At 39.5% G+C, this 19,317-nt stretch overlaps 3 protein-coding genes across 4 annotated transcripts; all 3 read left to right on the top strand.

Annotated features, from left to right (window-relative positions):
• Positions 1-87: 87 nt before the first annotated feature.
• LOC125772352 (rab proteins geranylgeranyltransferase component A) lies at positions 88-2,373 on the top strand. Its single transcript, XM_049443963.1, has 3 exons — positions 88-361; positions 419-1,588; positions 1,662-2,373. Exons 1-3 carry the CDS (start codon positions 313-315, stop codon positions 2,204-2,206), a joined length of 1,764 nt encoding a protein of 587 aa, XP_049299920.1. The 5' UTR covers positions 88-312; the 3' UTR covers positions 2,207-2,373.
• An 84-nt stretch (positions 2,374-2,457) lies between these two features.
• On the top strand, positions 2,458-9,684 carry LOC125772337 (WD repeat-containing protein 19). Of its 2 annotated transcripts, XR_007419460.1 has the most exons (12): positions 2,458-3,172; positions 3,251-3,408; positions 3,487-4,209; positions 4,279-4,759; positions 4,840-4,968; positions 5,051-5,627; positions 5,727-6,009; positions 6,079-7,313; positions 7,380-7,666; positions 7,732-7,808; positions 7,895-8,105; positions 9,573-9,684. XR_007419460.1 is itself a non-coding variant. In XM_049443926.1 (11 exons), exons 1-11 carry the CDS (start codon positions 3,158-3,160, stop codon positions 8,001-8,003), a joined length of 4,074 nt encoding a protein of 1,357 aa, XP_049299883.1. In that variant the 5' UTR covers positions 2,458-3,157; the 3' UTR covers positions 8,004-8,139. The 2 variants fall into 2 exon arrangements, 1 of the variants encoding a protein (XP_049299883.1); XM_049443926.1 differs by lacking the exon at positions 9,573-9,684 and having other exon boundaries at positions 7,895-8,139.
• A 188-nt stretch (positions 9,685-9,872) lies between these two features.
• Positions 9,873-19,108, top strand: LOC125772351 (tetratricopeptide repeat protein 39B-like). The gene is made up of 10 exons (XM_049443962.1): positions 9,873-9,977; positions 11,399-11,690; positions 15,688-15,719; positions 16,239-16,346; positions 16,434-16,775; positions 16,854-17,019; positions 17,099-17,427; positions 17,491-17,997; positions 18,083-18,223; positions 18,288-19,108. The coding sequence occupies exons 2-10, from the start codon at positions 11,613-11,615 to the stop codon at positions 18,397-18,399; spliced, it is 1,815 nt and encodes a 604-aa protein (XP_049299919.1). The 5' UTR covers positions 9,873-9,977; positions 11,399-11,612; the 3' UTR covers positions 18,400-19,108.
• Positions 19,109-19,317: the final 209 nt, after the last annotated feature.

Genomic DNA, 19,317 nt, shown 5'->3' with positions numbered 1-19,317 from the left:
ATATCCCCAACTAGATGAGCTTCGAATTCTAAGCATTTTCAAGAATGTTTTCGTTAAGTTCGGAAGACGGCCGGCTGATCAAATTGGCAACACTGCTCAGATGTAGCACGGAAACAACAAAAATTCTGCTTGGTCCAATCTGACACTCTCGTCAAGTTGTTGACATTGAGTATGTATTTTCATTTCTGCTGTTCTTTTGTTGTGACGAAAAGTGTTGCAAAAAATAAATTTGCATTCCTTTCATCCTGGTCATTTCGCAAAAGATCGAACGTGTGTTAGTCCCCGTTTAGATTACACTAAAAAGGAAAAGTCATGGAAGACGATTTACCGACAGAATTTGATTTAATAGTCATTGGAACAGGTGAGTCATATGACTAAATTTACCAACAAATCAATGTATCATGTTTTTTCTGTGTAGGTTTGACGGAATCTATCATAGCAGCGGCTGCGAGTCGTGTTGGAAAAACGGTTCTACATTTAGATACTAATGACTATTATGGTGGATATTGGGCATCGTTCAACTTCGATACCTTTCGCAAGTATCTTCAGACAGGCATTTCCACGGATTGCACTGCAACAGAATCGATCAATAATAATTTTCTTCGATTGAATTCACTACCAACGGTTATCCAAAATGGGCGAGAAAGTTGGTATAACTTTGCCGAAAACGGAGATGTGGACGGTTGGAACCGAGAAAAAATCGAACAGGAGTATCGCCGATTTAACATTGATCTTGCTCCAAAGTTGCTCTATGCCCGTGGTGCAATGGTGGATCTTTTGATCTCTTCCAACATTTGTCGGTACACCGAATTCCGAGCATTAGACAGAGTGGCCACCGTGTGGGATGGACGCATAATGACGGTGCCATGTTCCAGGTCGGATGTTTTTACCAGCAAAGACGTAAACGTAATTGAAAAACGGCTACTGATGAAGTTCCTACAGAGCTGTGCTTCGTACGAAGAAAACGCAGAAGCACAGGAGGACCTGAACGGTAAAACGTTTTTGGAACATTTGCAAACGCACAAATTAACACCGAACCTCGTCCACTACGTGTTATGCGCAATAGCGATGGGAAATGAACGCACACCGTGTCAAGAAGGGGTGGCTGCTGTTAAAAAATTTCTCATGAGTCTCGGCCACTATGGAAACAGTCCGTTTCTATTTCCCGTGTACGGCTGTGGAGAGATACCCCAATGTTTCTGCCGACTGTGTGCCGTCTTTGGAGGAATCTATTGTTTAAACAAAACAGTCGAAGGCATTCAACTAGAAACGAGCGGCGAGGGACGGAAATACGAATCGGTGAAATGTGGTAAACAAAACATTACATCGAAAAATTTGATCGTTGGTCAAGGGTACTTATCGCGAACGATATTCAACACGAGCACTCCTGCGGAATGTGCGAAACACAAGCCGTGTGGGAATTTGGCACGAGCCGTAATATTAACAAATGTGCCTTTCGGTGGCGCATCTCAGAATCCTGGAGGTGGCGGGGTGGCAATTATGAAGCTTCCGGCTGTGACTGACCGTACGGATGGTGCTACTGTACTACAGATGTCGCACACCAGCGGAACCTGTCCCAAAGATATTTGTGAGTATAATCAATCACAGTCCGATGTTCCTGATTGTTTTATTCTTAACTTTCTTCGCGAATCCATTTGTAGATCTTATTCATGTGACTACGGCAGCTGTAACTCAAAATCCGGACGAAGATCTAAAGCCATATATTGCTCAGATCCTCAGCAACGATTACTCGGGACCGGCAGTAACAGCAGAAGAAAAGGAAGAACAGGAAGAAAGGGTGCAACATGAAAATACTACTTCAACCATTCTGTACGAAGCATACTTTAACATTCCCAGTTGCCTTGTATGCACTGAAAATGCACACGTATCCATGCCGGCGGGTGTTCGCCTAGTGTGCGGTCCCTATCACGAACTAGACTACGATCAAAGCATTCAGCAAGCGAAAAAATGTTTCCATGAAATTTATCCCGAAGAAGACTTTCTTCCTCGTGCTCCGGATCCCGAAGAAATTATCATTGGCGAAGAGGAACCGGTGCCGGAACAAGAAGATTCCTTAACAGAAAATAATGAACCAGTCGACAATGCTAGCGAATGTCGTGAAACGGAATCTGAAGCAGCAGTTGCCCAGGAAGCAAAGGAAGATACGATTGATAATGCGGAAGAATGCACTGAACAAAAACAGTAGCAAGAGACCGTACATAAAGATACGGTACGATAACAACTGCCAACTATACACATTCTTTTGACATAATATAAACAACCGAACAGTAGGAAGAAACAGAATCCTACAGCTTTTTGCACCAGCGCAGATATTCGAAATAAAGGGAGCATATATGCTTAATGCAATATACATACCATATGACTATCTAACAAATGAACTCACATAATGGGTAATTGGTCGAATGAGGCAATTTTTGTTTCTTTGTTCTAAAGTTATGCGAGGTATTTTCGTATTTGTATAAAATACAATTTTATTCACTTGTTTCAGAAGATGGTTTAATAACTTTTAAAAATCTGATGGACACCACCTGCAAGCGTTTTTTTTAAATTAGAACAACTCCTCTCCCCAAACCAATCTGTCTTTTAAGACGAGTTTTGGTTGCTACATGCATTCAGCGGTATGTTGCAACATCTACGCGTAGATAGGTATCTTTTTTCGTTGTTAAATTGTGCATCTACAAACGTCAGATTTACACCTGTCAATTTATCAAATCGATTGAACCTGTTACCTTGTGTTGTTTGTGTTCGGTTTGCACCTGTTTGGTGGCGTTCAAACAAAGCGTTCTATCAATAAACAAGTTGTTGAACTTTCCGTGAAATGTAGTGATGCAAACAAGAGTTAAGTGTATAATAAACGAATAATTAAAGTGACTGAGCAGTCACATGTTTTATCGCTGCTGTACCGGCACGTTCAGCAATCGATCGTTTGGGTTAGCGCTACCATAGCAACCAATGTCCATGGTTTGTGATAAACAGAAAATTTTCAATGCGATACGCAAACATTTATAGATCTGTGTGTAATTGCTTAAACACTTGATTTAAGAAAGTTTCCAAAATGGTTTTTACCGTAACCTAATAGAACAAACAGCAGCGCGTAGAAATTTTGTTGTGAAAGATCGTGAAGAGTGCGAACAGAATGAGCAACGAAAAGGTAATTGGTCTTCGGCATTTCCGGTCATTTTCGCGTTACAATTATCATATCTGGTGTTTGTGTTTCGTTTTCGTACAGGTTCTTTACCGTCATGAAGAACCACACGGCCAAGGTGATGTATATTTCCTATGGCAGACAGGTGCTTCTGCACAACTGTTGGCTAGCACCGGGAGCGATGGTACGGTGGCTATTTTCAACCGCCAAGGGCAACTGCAGGAACGAATTGTACTGCAGGGGTAAGTTTGGTTTTTGCGAGGGAAGGTTTTGCAAGATTGGTCAATATTTACCTATCGTCATCTGTTTTACCTATGCAGGCTTTGCGCTGGGTTTGCTTGGGATCGCGACGGAGACGTTCTGGCAATGATAACGGCCTCTTCACACCAGCTTATCATTTGGGATTCAAACTCGCAGAAAAAGCAAACCGTCGACATAGGACTTCGTGACCTGCCGAGTTGTATAATTTGGTCGAAGAAAATAGCCATTCTTGCGGTAGGAACGTCGCGCGGAAATCTGTCTATCTACAATCACATCTCCACAAAACGAATACCAATTCTTGGCAAGCACACGAAACGCATAACCTGCGGTGCTTGGTCCACGGAGAATATCCTTGCGCTTGGCAGTGAAGACAAATATCTCACTCTCAGCAATGAGGAGGGCGACACGTTGCGTTCGATCCAGCTTCGCGATTGTCCGAGTGATATGTATTTTGCCGAAATGAAGACAGACGAACGTGTGCCGGGAGAAAATACGATCAGTATGATTCTGGGCAAACGTACGCTCTTCCTCTACCATCTACCCGAACCGGACTCTCCCACGGAGCTAGGATTTCAGCAACGATACGGATCACTGCTGCAACACAAATGGTTTGCCGATGGATATATTCTGCTGGGTTTCAGCCTGGGTCATGTCGTAGCTATTTCAACGCACCCGCGCGAAGTCGGACAGGAGCTATGGCAGGTGAAAAATCATCGCGATTCGCTTAACAGTATTGCCGTTTGTAAGGAGTTGGAGCTTATTGCGTCCTGTGGAGATAATAAGTAAGAAAAACGCACAAGTTTCATGCCAAAAATTGCACCAACTCGATTAAAACTAATTTTTCATTGCAGTGTAAAAGTTCATTCCATGACTAACCTGCAAGAAACCGTTAAGATTCTCAGTTTACCCGACCAGGCAGCCTTAAAGCACGTTGAATGGAGCACAGACGGACAGTTGCTCGGTGTAACGACATCTCAGGGTGCAATTTGTGTGTTTGTCACGAAGCTTCATTCGCTGTACGCAGTAGCACCGCCAAGAATAGCACTGTTATCGAGTTTGGCAGAGATAGCGATTTACCATTATGCACCGGATCGTCAAAAATCGACACCCGTACTTATAACGCTTGAAATTGAGCCATCGTTTTTGACGATCGGCCCGTACCACATGGCATGTGGTATGAACAATCACGTTTGGTTCTACGATCTTGGTCGTTCGTTGAGCGATACTCCGCTGCTGCTCGGTGATCGGGAGTACATGTCAGAAATCAAACAGGTGGCCCTTAGCTCCGACTATTGTGCCGTGCTGTGCGGTGGACAAATAATGCTACATACGGTAAGATTTTGTAACAGATACTGGGGTGGGGTATTCAAGTGTAGCATTAGAAAAGAATTTTTTTAAAAACATTTTTCCAGATTGAATCTTCAAACGAAGCGACACAGAATCGTGAACCGAAAATATTTCCGGATGAGATAAGAGGCTTGGCAGAGTCGGTTATAACGTGCCTTGGGTTGACAAATGATTTTCTATGCTTTGCAACAGATGTAAGACATATACTATCATTGCATTAACTGCTAAAGCAGTAGTAGTCAGTCAATATTGATGGTTTTCCTTTTGTTATTTCAGCTTGGTAACATAGTTTATTTTTCGCTCGAAAACTGGTCCACAGTGTTGCAGTTTCGTCATCAAGTCGGGATACGAGCTATATATCCGGATGTTGACGGTACAAGATTGATATTTATCGATGACCACAGCCAGGGCTATCTTTTCATCGCAGCTTGTGACGAAGCATTACGAATATCAGATTTCCCCAAATATTGTACCGGCGTTCTGTGGGACTTTTCGCAGCCACACATTTTCGTAGCAAATGATCGAAACACGTGTATCACATACGCATTCGTACGTGTATCTGTGAAAGGTAAAATGGTCGAAAAAGTCGGTACGACAAGTTTGATAAGTGAACAGACGCCTCTGATGCTGTACGATGGAGATCTCTGCCTACATGGCAGCGGAGGAAAGCTAACATCGATCATACTGGACACACACGCCAATAAACCTGGTCGCGATGTAAAGGAACAGCTTCGTACCACCAAACTGATGCGCAAGTACGGAGATGCCTGGGAACTTTGCAAATTGATGAATGATGTCGACGAATGGAGGGAGCTAGGAATGGCAGCTATTGCCGATTTGAATGTGGCTTTCGGTAAGTATATTGAGTATTTTCATTGGAAATACCTAATGCAAATGAATTTAAATTAAAAAAAAAAAAACACACACACCCTAATGTTGGTTATTTTTGCAGCAATTAAAGTGTTTCGTAATATTGGTGACGTTGCAATGGTTTATGCGCTAGAAGAAGTAAGTCAAATTGAGGATTTAAATACGCTGGCCGGATTTTGTGCTGTTTTGGGAAATGAAATAGAAGAAGCTAAAGCACTATTCGCTAAGAGCGGTAACCCATCCGAAGCGCTAGAGCTGTGCCGAGATCTACTGCAATGGGAGCAAGCGATGGCGCTGGCAACTACACTAGCACCGGAACAATTACCTTTCCTAGCGCGCGAGTATGGAGCACAGTTAGAATTCACGTAAGTAATATAGATGTCTTACCAAGTTCACTAGACAGTACGATTAACGATAATGTGAACAATTTTTAGTGGAAACCACGCTGAAGCATTGATGAACTTTGAAAGAGGTCTTAAGCACACAGAGTCAGAATCCAAACAACAGCAACAGGAGCAACATGTGAAACTGTGCAAAGCAGGCATCGCCCGAACTAGCATTAAGTGTGGTGATGTACGACGGGGGCTACAGCTGGCACTGGAGCTCAACGACAAGCAACTGTACATTGAATGTGGCGAAGCAATGCTGACTGCGGGACACTTGTCTGAAGCAGCTTCAATGCTCGAAAAGGGGGAAAGTTGGGACAAGGCAGCAGAAATATTCATTAATCTGAAGCAGTGGAAGAAAGCAGATACGATCTTGCCAAACGTCGTAAGCCTTAAACTGCACGCCGCCTATGGTAGGGCCAAAGAAGCCGAGGGACATTACGCCGATGCAATCAACAGTTACCAGCTTGCGGGAGATCTAGACGGTGTCGTCCGAATATATCTACAGTACCTTGATGATCCTCATTCGGCTTCGGAGATTCTACTGGAAACACGCTCCATGGAGGGATCGAAGCTGTTATCGAAATATTTTGAGCAGCATGGTGATTACGAGTCTGCGATACAGTTTCTGATACTGTGCGGATGCATAACAGAAGCATTCACGATAGCTCAAAAGCAGAACAAAATAGTGTACTATGCTGAGGTGCTCGAGCAGAGCGCCTCTGCGAAATCGGGTGATTTTCTTGAATTGGGAGGATATTTCGACAGTGAGAAGTACACCCTCCTAGCCGGCAAGTACTATTTTCTGGGCAAAGAATATGCTAAAGCTCTTAAACTGTTGCTAAAGGCGGCTTCCGTAGGAAATGAAGAAAACACGGCACTGTCTCTAGCTATTGATTGCGTTGCATCGGCTGGAGATGAGAAATTGTCCAACGTACTGATAGAGTATCTTTTGGGTGAGTCTGACGGCATACCGAAGGATCCGAAGCTGCTATTCCGGCTGTATATGGCTAAGCGTCAATTCAAAGAGGCAGCAAAAGCTGCCATGATCATTGCCAACCAAGAACAGATTGCCGGTAACTATCGCAGCGCTCACGATTTACTGTTCTCCATGTACCAAGAACTAAAACGCAACCATCTAGCTATTGCGACCGATATGAAAGTAACACTCGCTTTGCTGCATCGCTACACGCTGGTTCGAATTCATGTGAAACGAGGAAATCATTTGCTGGCAGCGAAGTTGTTGCTTCAAGTAGCGAAAAACATTTCCCAATTTCCGTCACGTGCGTATAATCGGGGTGTGAATTATTACAACATTTTCTTGATTTGCATGTTGTTTGCCATTTTAGATGTTGTTCCTATTCTAACCTCCACTGTCATCGAATGCCACCGAACGGGTCTTCGAAAATCTGCCTTCGAATACGCGGTAATGCTGATGCGGTCCGAGCACCGGAGCCAAATCGATGCGAAATACATAAAGAAAATCGAATCTATCGTTAGAAAAGCTCCACGTGGACAGTTAGAAGATGAAGGTGAACAAGAATCGAGTCCGTGCCCAGTTTGTGAAACACCACTCCCCAACATGCATATAGTTTGCGGACAGTGTAAAACGACATTACCAATATGTATTGCTACGGTAAGTTACGCGGGTACCCAGCGGAATGGTTCATTCGGTTATTTGTGTACGTTATTTTCTTGCAGGGACAACATATTGTTCGCGACGACGTAGCTGCATGTCCCGAGTGTGATTTCCCTGCGATGAAAGTGGAATTTATCAAGTAATTGTTGTTTTCTAAAACCTTTAAAATTTCGAGCTCGTCCATTACATATATTATTGATCAATTTACCACCACATTGTTTACAGAATTTTGGAAACAACCAACAACCAATGTGCAATGTGTGGCGAAGAAATAGATGCTGGACGATTGGTCGATATCGATGACATACAACCATACATCAATGCTGGCACTTAAGGATTTGCAATTTGTGGTGTAAGAAGAAAAGCAAGGTTTTACGGTGAGCTTTTGTGTACCTTCTATTGTTTTCGTCAGTTTACGTTGGGAAACCTAAAAACTGTGAGTGTTCAATAAAATATAAAATATAGAGTAAGTAAGTGTTTTATGTGAATTAAGCGAAGTAGACATATAGGACATTTAACAGATTCCCCAACCGACAAGATCCCCAAAACCTAATCCGTCCATCGGTTAATCCACCAGTGGATATCTTAGGACTAAAATTGACTTTGTAGACAACAACATTCAACGACCGTTTTATGCGTAAAATACTAAAACAGTAAAGTAACATGTATGATACAGCAAACACATAAAAATGTTACATAAGAATGTTACTAACCGATGGTTAAGACATCACAGAATTAAAAAAGCAACTTTCTCTTAAGTGACGGTATTTAAAACAAAAAGATTTCTGTTCGAATGGATTTTCTTATATTAACCCAACATTTAACCGTTTCCATCACATGTTTTCAAATTCAAAACAACATCAACACATACTGCATGTGAAGCAGTGTTTACACGATGTCACGCTAAAATGCACGTGAATTGCAAGAAAAATATGTATTTTGTTTTCTCTTTTCTGCTTTAGGAACAGCCAGGCCGTATCTAGGCTTATTTTTATCACACAGTCTGATAGTCATTTCTTGCTACGGGGGTAATCGGCGCCCCGACTGGTCTGGCCGTTCTTCACGATTAAAAAACCTGTGGACTAGGAAAAATGTTATCTGGTGGTTTATCTATTTTTCCTTTTTTATCTAGTGAATTTTGTGAAAAACCGAATATAGCTATTTGAAAAATTAAGGTTTGCAGCTTTGAATAGCAAAATTATTTCCAGTCTTTGATTGCAAATGTTAAATTTCTGCTAGCTATATCCCTGCACATAATGCACACGCCTTAGTTTGCGCTATGTGTAACAGAGCCCTAATATTTTCTTTACACCGTTTCTCGAGCTAGTTGGGATCAACCTCCGTTGAATTGGGATCACCATCAAGCGATTTGGGATTTTTCGCAGCGGATTTGGGATCTCGTGCTACCGAAATGGGATAGCTCTCATGTTGTTGGGATCACCTTCACTTGAAATGGTCACTTTCTCATTCAAAATGGGCTAGTTTGACAGCACGTGGAGTGCAAGCGTTTAATAGATGTTTTTATGTAAACAAATAAAATTTTAGTAATAGAATTTATAAATGCACTGCTTGTTGAACTATAAAATACATCTAATGAATGTGAATTATGTAAATTCTTTTATTAAAATTTGGTTTGTTTACATAAAAACATCGATTGAACGTGTTTACAATCCACGCGCTGTCAAACTAGCCCATTTTGAATGAGAAAGTGACCATTTCAAGTGAAGGTGATCCCAACAACATGAGAGCTATCCCATTTCGGCAGCACGAGATCCCAAATCCGCTGCGAAAAATCCCAAATCGCTTGATGGTGATCCCAATTCAACGGAGGTTGATCCCAACTAGCTCGAGAAACGGTGTATTGACGCACGCGCCTACTCGTTTGTCAAATGTTTCGTTGCAGCGCTGTGTTTTTGCTGCGTGTAGCCGCGAGCTATTGTGGATAAGGTACCTTTCTTCGACTAGCACAACACGAATGGAAATCATAAAAATAACGCAAGTGAAACCAGCCGGACGTGCGAGCGGGATCTTCTATGCGTGTGTGTGCGTTTTTTTCTCTCAGCATTTCGGCATTGCAAAACGCGTTTTACGAAAAGTTGTATTCGGAGTGTAAAGAATGAAAATTATCAATCTCTCTATAATAGAAATCCATGCTCTGTAATGCTAACAGAACTAATCCAAACAAAACAAAAATAAAGTTTAGCGGACAGAGCATGAAATACTGGAGGTTTACTAAATATTCGGGTGCGCTTATGTACGTGCGTGTTGTTTAAATATTTACCTCAACACGAATCCCTGATGAAGCAAGGTTGATTGGATTATTTTCAACTCACAAATACGGCAAATACTAACTTGAATGGTATAGGGCAGCGGGCAAGCAAATGTGGTGAAAAGTGTTTTGTTTTCTTTTTTTTTTTAGCACACAAACCAATACGCCAGGAAAATTTGGTTCAGAAAGCATGCGTGTAGTGCAAGGCCAACCTAGACCTCCAATACGAAGAACATTAATAATGTTAAACGAGTGATTTATGACAACTTAAAGTTGTAATTCTTTGCAGTTTTGTGAGAAATTGTGTGTTTTGTGTGTGTTGTAAATCTAATTGCTAATTCGTCTTTGTTGTAACTTGTTCCTAAGTGTTCGCAAAATGTAATCTTTAGCGAGTAGTATCGACCATTATTTATGTATTATTGATTTTAAACATCTATGCAGCTTTAATTTTTCCCAGCCAAGGCAAATTTTTTTTTCACAATTAATTAAGTAGTGAATTGATGTCAAAAATGGACAGTTTCAGTAGCATCGTTTTCTTATTTGCAATAACACTATCAGTGCATGTAGACTTGCAATAAAAACATACACTGAAAACACAGCATTGCGTGTCACAATGTTTGGTGAATGACGTAAAAGTTAATTTTTCTTTCCTTCTGCTTTCTTATCAGCGGTACCTGATAAAATGCTTGGAAGAAATCGCAATAGCAAATGTTATAACACAATTGCTGCACCATTGTATTGTGGTGTTAGCTGAGCAATAATTAAAAGCAGACAAAAAATGCATAGCATTGATTTGTGGTCATTGTTTTTGCATTTAATGTCGGATCTGTCGGTTCGTCACATCAGAAACAAAAACACACACACAATTTTTCAAATTGAAACTGTCAACATTATATACTGCTAATTGAGCTTATCTGGTGCTTTGATAAGGTTGTTTTAGTGAAGGTTTTTGGGGTAGCGTTAGAACGTGCCATGCAGTGTTGTGCAATATGCAGGGCAAGGCATACTTCTTAAGTCACAATTATGACGATTGCTTTCAGCATGGTCGAGCATCTTTACGACAATCTTTTCCTTATGTTGCAACCCATACAGGCGAGAAAAGTGTTATCGTTTTGAAATGTGTTGCCGAAATGTTGTGATGTCCGAAAAGTTGGCAAACAAAATAATAATCGTCGTCATGTAGTTGTTACTATAAATAGTTTACTTAGCATTTGCCCAAACCATTCAACATATCGCGTAATGTTGCATTTATTTTAAACTATTCGTCACCAGCAGCTCGTATGGCGCAACGGTTAAAACGTGGCAAAAGGCGGTTTGCAATTGCTGCTCATTAGCATAAAAAAAGCGGAAACACCTGGAAGTGGCAGAAAACATTAAACTGTGCACAAAATTGCAAACGACGCGAAACGCGGTGGACACATTATGCGCTGTGTTGATCGAAACAAAAATGCTTGTTCTAGTTTCAGAGCTACTGTTATGAACAATCACTTACGTTGCCTCAATCGCGCTGTACGAGGCAAATGAAAAGGTGGTGTTTGTTGATAAAAATTGTGAAAATAAAGTGTTAACGGCGATAAAGCCCTTTGCCGAAAGTGATTTAAAGTGTAATCCAGTACTGCGAATAGGTGTATTGTTTTTGAAAACGGGAAAATAATCAGACTTTCCTTGGCTACCATGGCTACTGCAACGGCTGCCACGTCTTCGACATCTAGCAACCAGCAACAGCTGCAAACCTACGACGATGATGACGAGGTAAAATATTAAACGAATTGCATCAAAATTAATTTGATTCTCTAACCTGCTGTCTTTCATTTACACTTTATTTGAATTAATATGCGTTAAACCATGATGTACGCACCAGTCGTAATATTAATAATAATTCTTATGATTTTCTGCACCCTAACAATCGCGACCTTTGCACCAGTTTTGCTGATGTTTGGGTCTCAAAAAGGATTAAAAGGTTACAGTTCATAGGAGAAGTAAATCTTGTTCGTGTTTATTTTTTGGTTTAACGAACTACTATTCATACTTCGATTAGGATAATGTAAAACGTCACAAACCGGTACAATTCAATCGATTTTTTTTGTACACATTTCAATGCTGCGGGTGTAGCAGGTACATGTCTAATGAAAGCATAGCAGCCAATTGTGCATTCTATTTTCGTTTGGTGAACATGAGCGCGAAAGTGTAGCCTACTAGAAATGCGATTATAAAAGTATGTTCGGATTCATATCCATCGTCCGTACAAAGTGTCACTGCCGGTCACGTTCATCGTTGCTTCGAGCACGTAGTAACGGGCAGCATGGTTTATGGCTGCTTACAATTTCCAACGATACAGCCCACTTACCAGCCCTTTTCCCCTTATCCTAGGTCTTAGCAGCCTACAATGAATTGTATTCAGAATGAGGCAGTCCACTTGGGCACATTTTTGGGCGATTCTTCACTGTAAGCTTCACAGCTCACGTGACATGTGTGAAGGAAAGTGATTTAGCGGGAGTTTCGGAAACCTTAACAGTTCCTGATGAACGAACCGTTGTTGGGTAATCGATTGAATGTACAAATGCCTGTTTTCCTGTAAAACAAAATAAAATATTTAAAATAAATATAAATTAATTTTAATTTTTGTAAAAATATTTTAACAAACAATGGAATCGTCAGCGAATTAAAAATCGCCATGATTTTTTTTAATTTTTGTGTTGTTTAATTAACTTGGATTTAATATATAAATTTTTAGATTTTTTTCAAATTTTTTAAAATTAGTACATCAATCAATACGGTCGTTCTACCTGAATAAAAAAAATTATACAAACATAACAAAGCACAACACGAAAGTGTGCAATTTATAAGATACTTTAAATTAGGTTATAAATCCTAAAATAAGTAATAAACTAAATTCAACCCTTCATTACTTTGGATTGATTATCAAAAAGCATAGAAGATGTAATTTATTTAGTTCGATTGATTGTTAACTTTAACTGTTTATTAGTTGTAGTATAGTATCACGCATGTGTAACTATGTGTCTTCTGTACGTTAAAACAAGAAAACACTATTTTTTCTTAACGATCAATTTTGTGTACGTACAACAATCTTATCTGCATTGTAGCATTCAAACACAAAATATTGCACACACATGTTTTTTTGCATATTGCATGTTGTAGACAGTAACGAACAGACACACACTAATCCTACAGTGTATGACTGAATAAACTTTCTACGTCACCCGGAACTTACACCGTTTCCACCGATTGGTCTTTTGTTTGCCTACCTTTAATGGTTGAAATGGCCAAGTGAGCGAGTGACAGGTGAAATGGTAGCTTTTACATCTCTTTGTACATGATGGCATATTTGCGAAAGGGTATGGTTTGCCCTACTCGTTGCCCTTTTTGCCCCCTTCCCCATCGGAAGGGTGGTTCGTTTGTATCGGTTGAGGAAAAAAGATAATCGAAACCGTGCGGTTAGTGGTTTAGATTGTTGTTGTTTGATTATATAAATAAAGGTACGACCATAAGAATTGTGATATGATGTGTAATTCAAATACAATTAAAACATTCGGTTTATCGACACAGAAACATACGAATATTATGTTTAGATATAAATATACGTAGCGTAAGTGTCCTACTTCTGGCCATAAAATATCGTTAACGGTTTTTACTGTTAAGAGTTAATTGTGGACAATATTTTGTGATGTTATATGAAGTCTACAGACCGATGAACAGGAATATATTCCCTATTTTAGTGATGGTTATGCTAGAAACGCTGGAAAACTCAATAATATCTTATTTAAAAAAATGTTCCCATTATGACTAAAACGTTCCTAGCATTTCGGCCTATAGTCATTGTTTTGTAAATAGAAACAAATCTTTTCGTGATATAAACTAAACACAAACAACAGAGCTAAATATACGAACCTTAATTTAAAAAAAAACAGTAAAATTTCGCCCAAAAGATACAATGCACTGACCAAAAGATAGAATGCAAAATTCGCCCATTTGCACAATTAGATTAGCGAATTTAAGTAGTACCAATTATGCTCTTTTTCAACTAAATTTGGTATATTTTAATATAAAGTCATGACATAAATAATTTATTACATCCTAATGATATTTTTTTAAACTAAAATAATAAATGAATGCTATAAAAATGGTTCTAAGTGAAACGATAAGAATTGTCAGTAATTATAGCGATTTATGTATAATAAAACGGAATTATTTAAACTAATCGTGCAAAAATGTTAAGTTACGTTTGATGATAAAAATATATCCACGCTCTTAGAGTGAACATGGCATCATTTAAAATGAGTTATAATGCTCACTATTGCCATAATTAGGATCACTCATCATTAGTATCATTATGAGAAAAGCATAGTTTCACGTAAATATTTATATTGTAGTAAAACTATACTATACTTCCCATAGGTTATCTATTTTGAGTGCTTTAAATGTTTTTCGATTACGCTTCATTTAGCAATTACGCTAAGCACATGTTCGCTCAAGTTGGTGTTCAATGTTATAGAAAATGAAATGTATGCAACCATGTGGAACATAATAAACTTTCTCGTACAATATCGCTCCCCTTCGTCAAAAGGATTCCCGCACAAAATGGTTTGTGGATGCAAATCCGCACGCATCCTGACAGTGCAATCCTCACCCCGTTCCTTGTCGAGAGGTTAACTTCACTACGTCCATGTAGTTAACCTTCACTTTCGATTAACGTCATGATGTTGTTCATACATGGATGATATTGATTTTTTTATTCGAGAATTACAAACTTATTCGCTATTGCTAAAGTTTAAACATAATTTTTAAACGTTTCATTTTGTACATTAAAATATTCACTACAAAATGATTGAAAACAAATGTTTGCTTTAATGAAAACATTCTCGAGGATATAACCAAACGATCATTCCTGCCAATTCATACCTCATGAGAAACATTCTATCCAACAGCGGGAAAATGCACTTTGTTGAGTGATTGTTCTAAAACAGCAAACAGCAATTTACTTGCAATTAGTTGTATAAATGTAGATGCATATATTGTATCGATGATACACACCGGGTAAATTGTGTTTTTTTTGCGTGCATATGTATGTGAGGCGCGAAAGTACAACAGCGCGCGGGACTTGCAAATCTGTAACCTTCGACCGGTCTGGGTAATTTAAATCTCACCAGGTACGGTGAAGCTGCTGAACTTGAACTTGCTTAGCGCCTAGCCCGATGGTGATCGGAGCCATAATTAAGGCAATGCGGTTGTTGGATGGTGTGGCTGAACAACTCGATAGATGTAGTGTGTTGGATGAGTAGTTTAGCTTAGCCTTAGTTGAATCTGTTGACAGGTCGATCTTACCGGTCATTTGATTGCCTATTGTACGCCTCTAGTACCTGAGGTTGAAAATGTGTTAAAATCGCCATGAGTTGCACGGAAAATGATAGTACAGATCGGAAGGGGTGTGTTTAAAGCGAGTAGTACCGTCTTACATACCTCGTTATTACGGCCATCGATGCTAACCGGTATTTAATATTCACTGATCACTCAGAATGTGTTCTAATGTAAAATTGTTTGTATAAAAGTACCGTAAGGAAACTTAAATAAAAAAATCAATTGCTTAATTACAACAAAAAAAACAATGTCACATTTCATTTTGAATTTCTATAGGATCAGTGATTTAATTGATGATTTAAATTTTATTAAACTAATAGAATAATTCAACTCATCACTAATCTTATGCCTTTCTTTCTTTTTATTTTTACAGTTCCAGGATGCTTGCGATGCGGAAACAGCCTCGTAAGTTTAACAAACATAATTATTGCTGCACTAACTGAACCCTCTTTTAGTATGCTTGCGAACCAAACAATAGCGATCAGTACGCGATCAGTTAGTAAAATCAAACACATCTTGCGTCCATGATGCTGCACCGTATATACGGGGCAACTAATTGCTTGTATGCACCACAAACCAGTTGATGAACGGCACAATCGACCTTTTCGATTGATAACCACAATCAACGCAAGCGCATGATGTAAAGATCGGGGTGGAACAGAAAGTCGCTTGGCTATAAGAAAATGTTATTATTTTTTAGTCATATTATTTACTGTTAACTTGCTGCTGTTTACCTTCTGGTTAGCTTAGCGAATAGTTAAATATTTTTAAATTTCGATTTAAACAAAGTGCGCTTCTTTAATCAGATGTGTAAAACATATGAGTGAAACAAGTGTACAACTTTCATTGGTTGCATAAAATTGTGTTGGACGATTTTTCCTTATTATTTTTTGTATCCTAATCATATATTATTCTCTTACACAGCGCATCTTGTGCATTGGATTTAGAAACAGCGCTTGCTGAGGCAAAGATCGCAGTCGATCTCTTCTTTAACAATAAGTTTAATGAAGCTGAAGCCCTTATGAAACCTCTGTAAGTATAGCGAAATTGTTATGCGAATTTTGTGAACATGAAACCGACATAATTCCATTTTATTCGTTCTCTATCATTCATTTGTAGGGCAACATCAAGCATGTACCATTCCGTCGGACATAGCGTTTTCACGTATCTGGAAGCGATGCTTACATTCGAACAGCAGCATATAGCAGCCTCATCGGAAGCGCTCAAGCAGTGTTTAAACGTTTGCAATCGTTATCGGAAAAAGAACACCCTTACGGAAACAATAGGCAAAACGTTCAAGAAGGTGAATTACGATCAGTACACGGATTTGGAAGCACACGCCGAACTCTGCTCGGCCGAGGCATTGTTGCTGAAGGCAATGCTAACCTTTATAGAAGATGAAACGTTAACCAGCCTGATTAAGGGAGGAATGAAGATTCGTAATTGCTTCGCAATGTACAAGTAAGTTTTTGTTATCGACTTGTCGATTTTACTATAAAGAAACAGGAAAATAATATGTTACGATTATTGTTCATTTAGGGAATGCAACAATATACTCAACCATCGCCAGTGGGAATCGGAAAGTTCGAAGCTTCACTTCGAAAGCGGCGTTCGCATGGGTTTGGGCACGTTTAATCTTATGATATCTTTGCTACCGGCTCGGATCATAAAATTGTTGGAATTCATAGGTTTTTCTGGCAATAAGGTGTGTAATAGAAAGTAAATTGAAAAATAGGTATAACATGACTGAACAAATATTTATCACATTTCTCCTTCTAATGCAGCAATCCGGCATGCAAGACTTGATCACCGGTTCACAAAGCGAAGGCATTCGACAGGTGCTGTGTGTGATGACTTTACTAGGATATAATCTGATCGTGTGCTATGTACTCAGTCACAAGGAAGGTGATTTGCGTTTTTGTGACGAGCTGCTAGTTAAACAACTGAAACAGTACCCGGACGGTGTTTGGTTCCTGTTCTTCAAAGGACGTCTGGAATTTATGAAGGGTAACCTGGACGATGCACTCAAATGGTACAAAAAATCATGGAAATCACAGAACGTTTGGCCACAATTTCATCATCTATGCTTTTGGGAGTTACTTTGGGTAAATTGGTAAGCTACTAGCGAAAGTTTTGCTACGAACCACCATCGCTAATGAATGAGGTATAATTGCAGCTTACGGCTAGATTGGCGAGAGTCGTTACTATTCGCAACGTATCTTGTCGAGAATAGCAAGTGGTCGCGTACCATTTACACATATCAGAAGGCATCAATCATGTGCATGCTGAAGACGGAGGAACTACATTCCAGCGAGGTTCGAACGATTGCTACTCTGATGAAGGAGGTACCAAAGTACAAGCAGCGGATAGCAGGCAAATCGTTGCCAATGGAGAAATTTGCCTGTAAGAAAACTGAACGATTCTTCGCCCAGCAATCGTTCCTGTACGTGCCAGCGCTGGAGCTTATGTACGTGTGGAATTTGTTTAAGATATTGGGCAAACATTTCCACCTTGCTGACGGCGTCTATCGAATAGTGGAGGAGAATCTCACACACTATGGGGAGCGTGTAAACTCCAAATCAAACCCAGCGTTCAGTGTGTACGCAGCGGATAACAAAGCTTTACTGTTGCTGCTAAAAGGTGCCTGTTTGCGGCAGATGAACAGCCCTCTGCAAGCTACTCGGTACGATTTACGGTTCCGTGACAGTTGCCTAAAATTGGTGACCATAGAAGTACAATTATGATCATGTGCGATAATTTCATTGCAGGTGCCTTGAGGATGTTATTGCCATGTACAAAGATATCAAGGAGGATCATTACCTTGTACCTTACGCAATTGTGGAACTGGCACTGATCTACATCGATCAAGGGAACAAAGACCAAGCCATACTAGCTCTAGAGGATGCTAAGTACGGAAACGATCAAGCGATTAGAAAACATTGCTAGCAAAACTCATTTACATTTTATTTGCAGGAAAAATTACAGTGGTTATTCGCTGGAGTCACGATTGCATTTCCGGATACATACGGCACTGATAGAACTCAAAGGCAAAAGCTACGAAAACATTCCAGCAGGCGGTGAATGAAGGGAGAGCGTTTAAAACATTCGCCATGACTATTCAACGATTAATTGATAAAAAATATATGAATAGGTAAACTAACAACGACTACACTGTGTGAGACCAAACCAAACGTGACACTAAAGAGATCACTAAACATCCATCCAAAAAGGATAGAGCATACGCGCAGAGTACCAACGAATATGAATTATTCTACGTCATACGAAATCGTTTCCTAGTCATGATTTTACAGAGTGATCATTTGTTTCAGCATTTATGATACGAGCACTTAATTGCACTAGACTTAGGAATGGGTTATGTTTCACGTTTTGTTACGTAGACCGATATTACTAAGCAGGGCAGCCATTTACGGATTTACGGAGACACACACACACAAATCAAACCCATGAATACGTATATCCAAGCAAAGTAGAAATTTTAAACGGCGTAGGTATTATTTTAGTAGCAATGTTTCATTCGTGTGATAAAGCATAGATCAATCGTGTGGTTTAGAGCTTTCACTAATGCGGGGTAAACATTAGGCAATATGGGATATTTAAATTAAATGATAAGAAGGGTTTAACTGATTCATTTGTGGGGTTGATTTAAAACAAAGTACTGAACATCATGGCTATGCTTGGGATTAAAAGTATGATTCGTTTTTCTGTCGGTATAATTGTAAAATAAACTGATCATTCCACCATGAGCGGTGAAAATTTATGATCAAAACATGTGAGTTCTCGATGTGTCGTTCAAATGAATATTATAAATTAATTTTATGGATTATTTTTATAGCATAGCCAAGACACAGCTCACCGGTTATTATGGCTTACAATACGCATGCGCACCAGTGTGGATTTTGTATCAGCGTATTGGGATGTTGATAAATTCTGAGAAGAAACAAATAAAAATATTTATAAAATTAATTTCGATAACTGAGTATGT

Source organism: Anopheles funestus, chromosome 3RL (genome assembly GCF_943734845.2).
Source record: "Anopheles funestus chromosome 3RL, idAnoFuneDA-416_04, whole genome shotgun sequence".
NCBI lineage: Eukaryota > Metazoa > Arthropoda > Insecta > Diptera > Culicidae > Anopheles > Anopheles funestus.
This window is presented reverse-complemented; position numbering and strand designations above follow the sequence as displayed.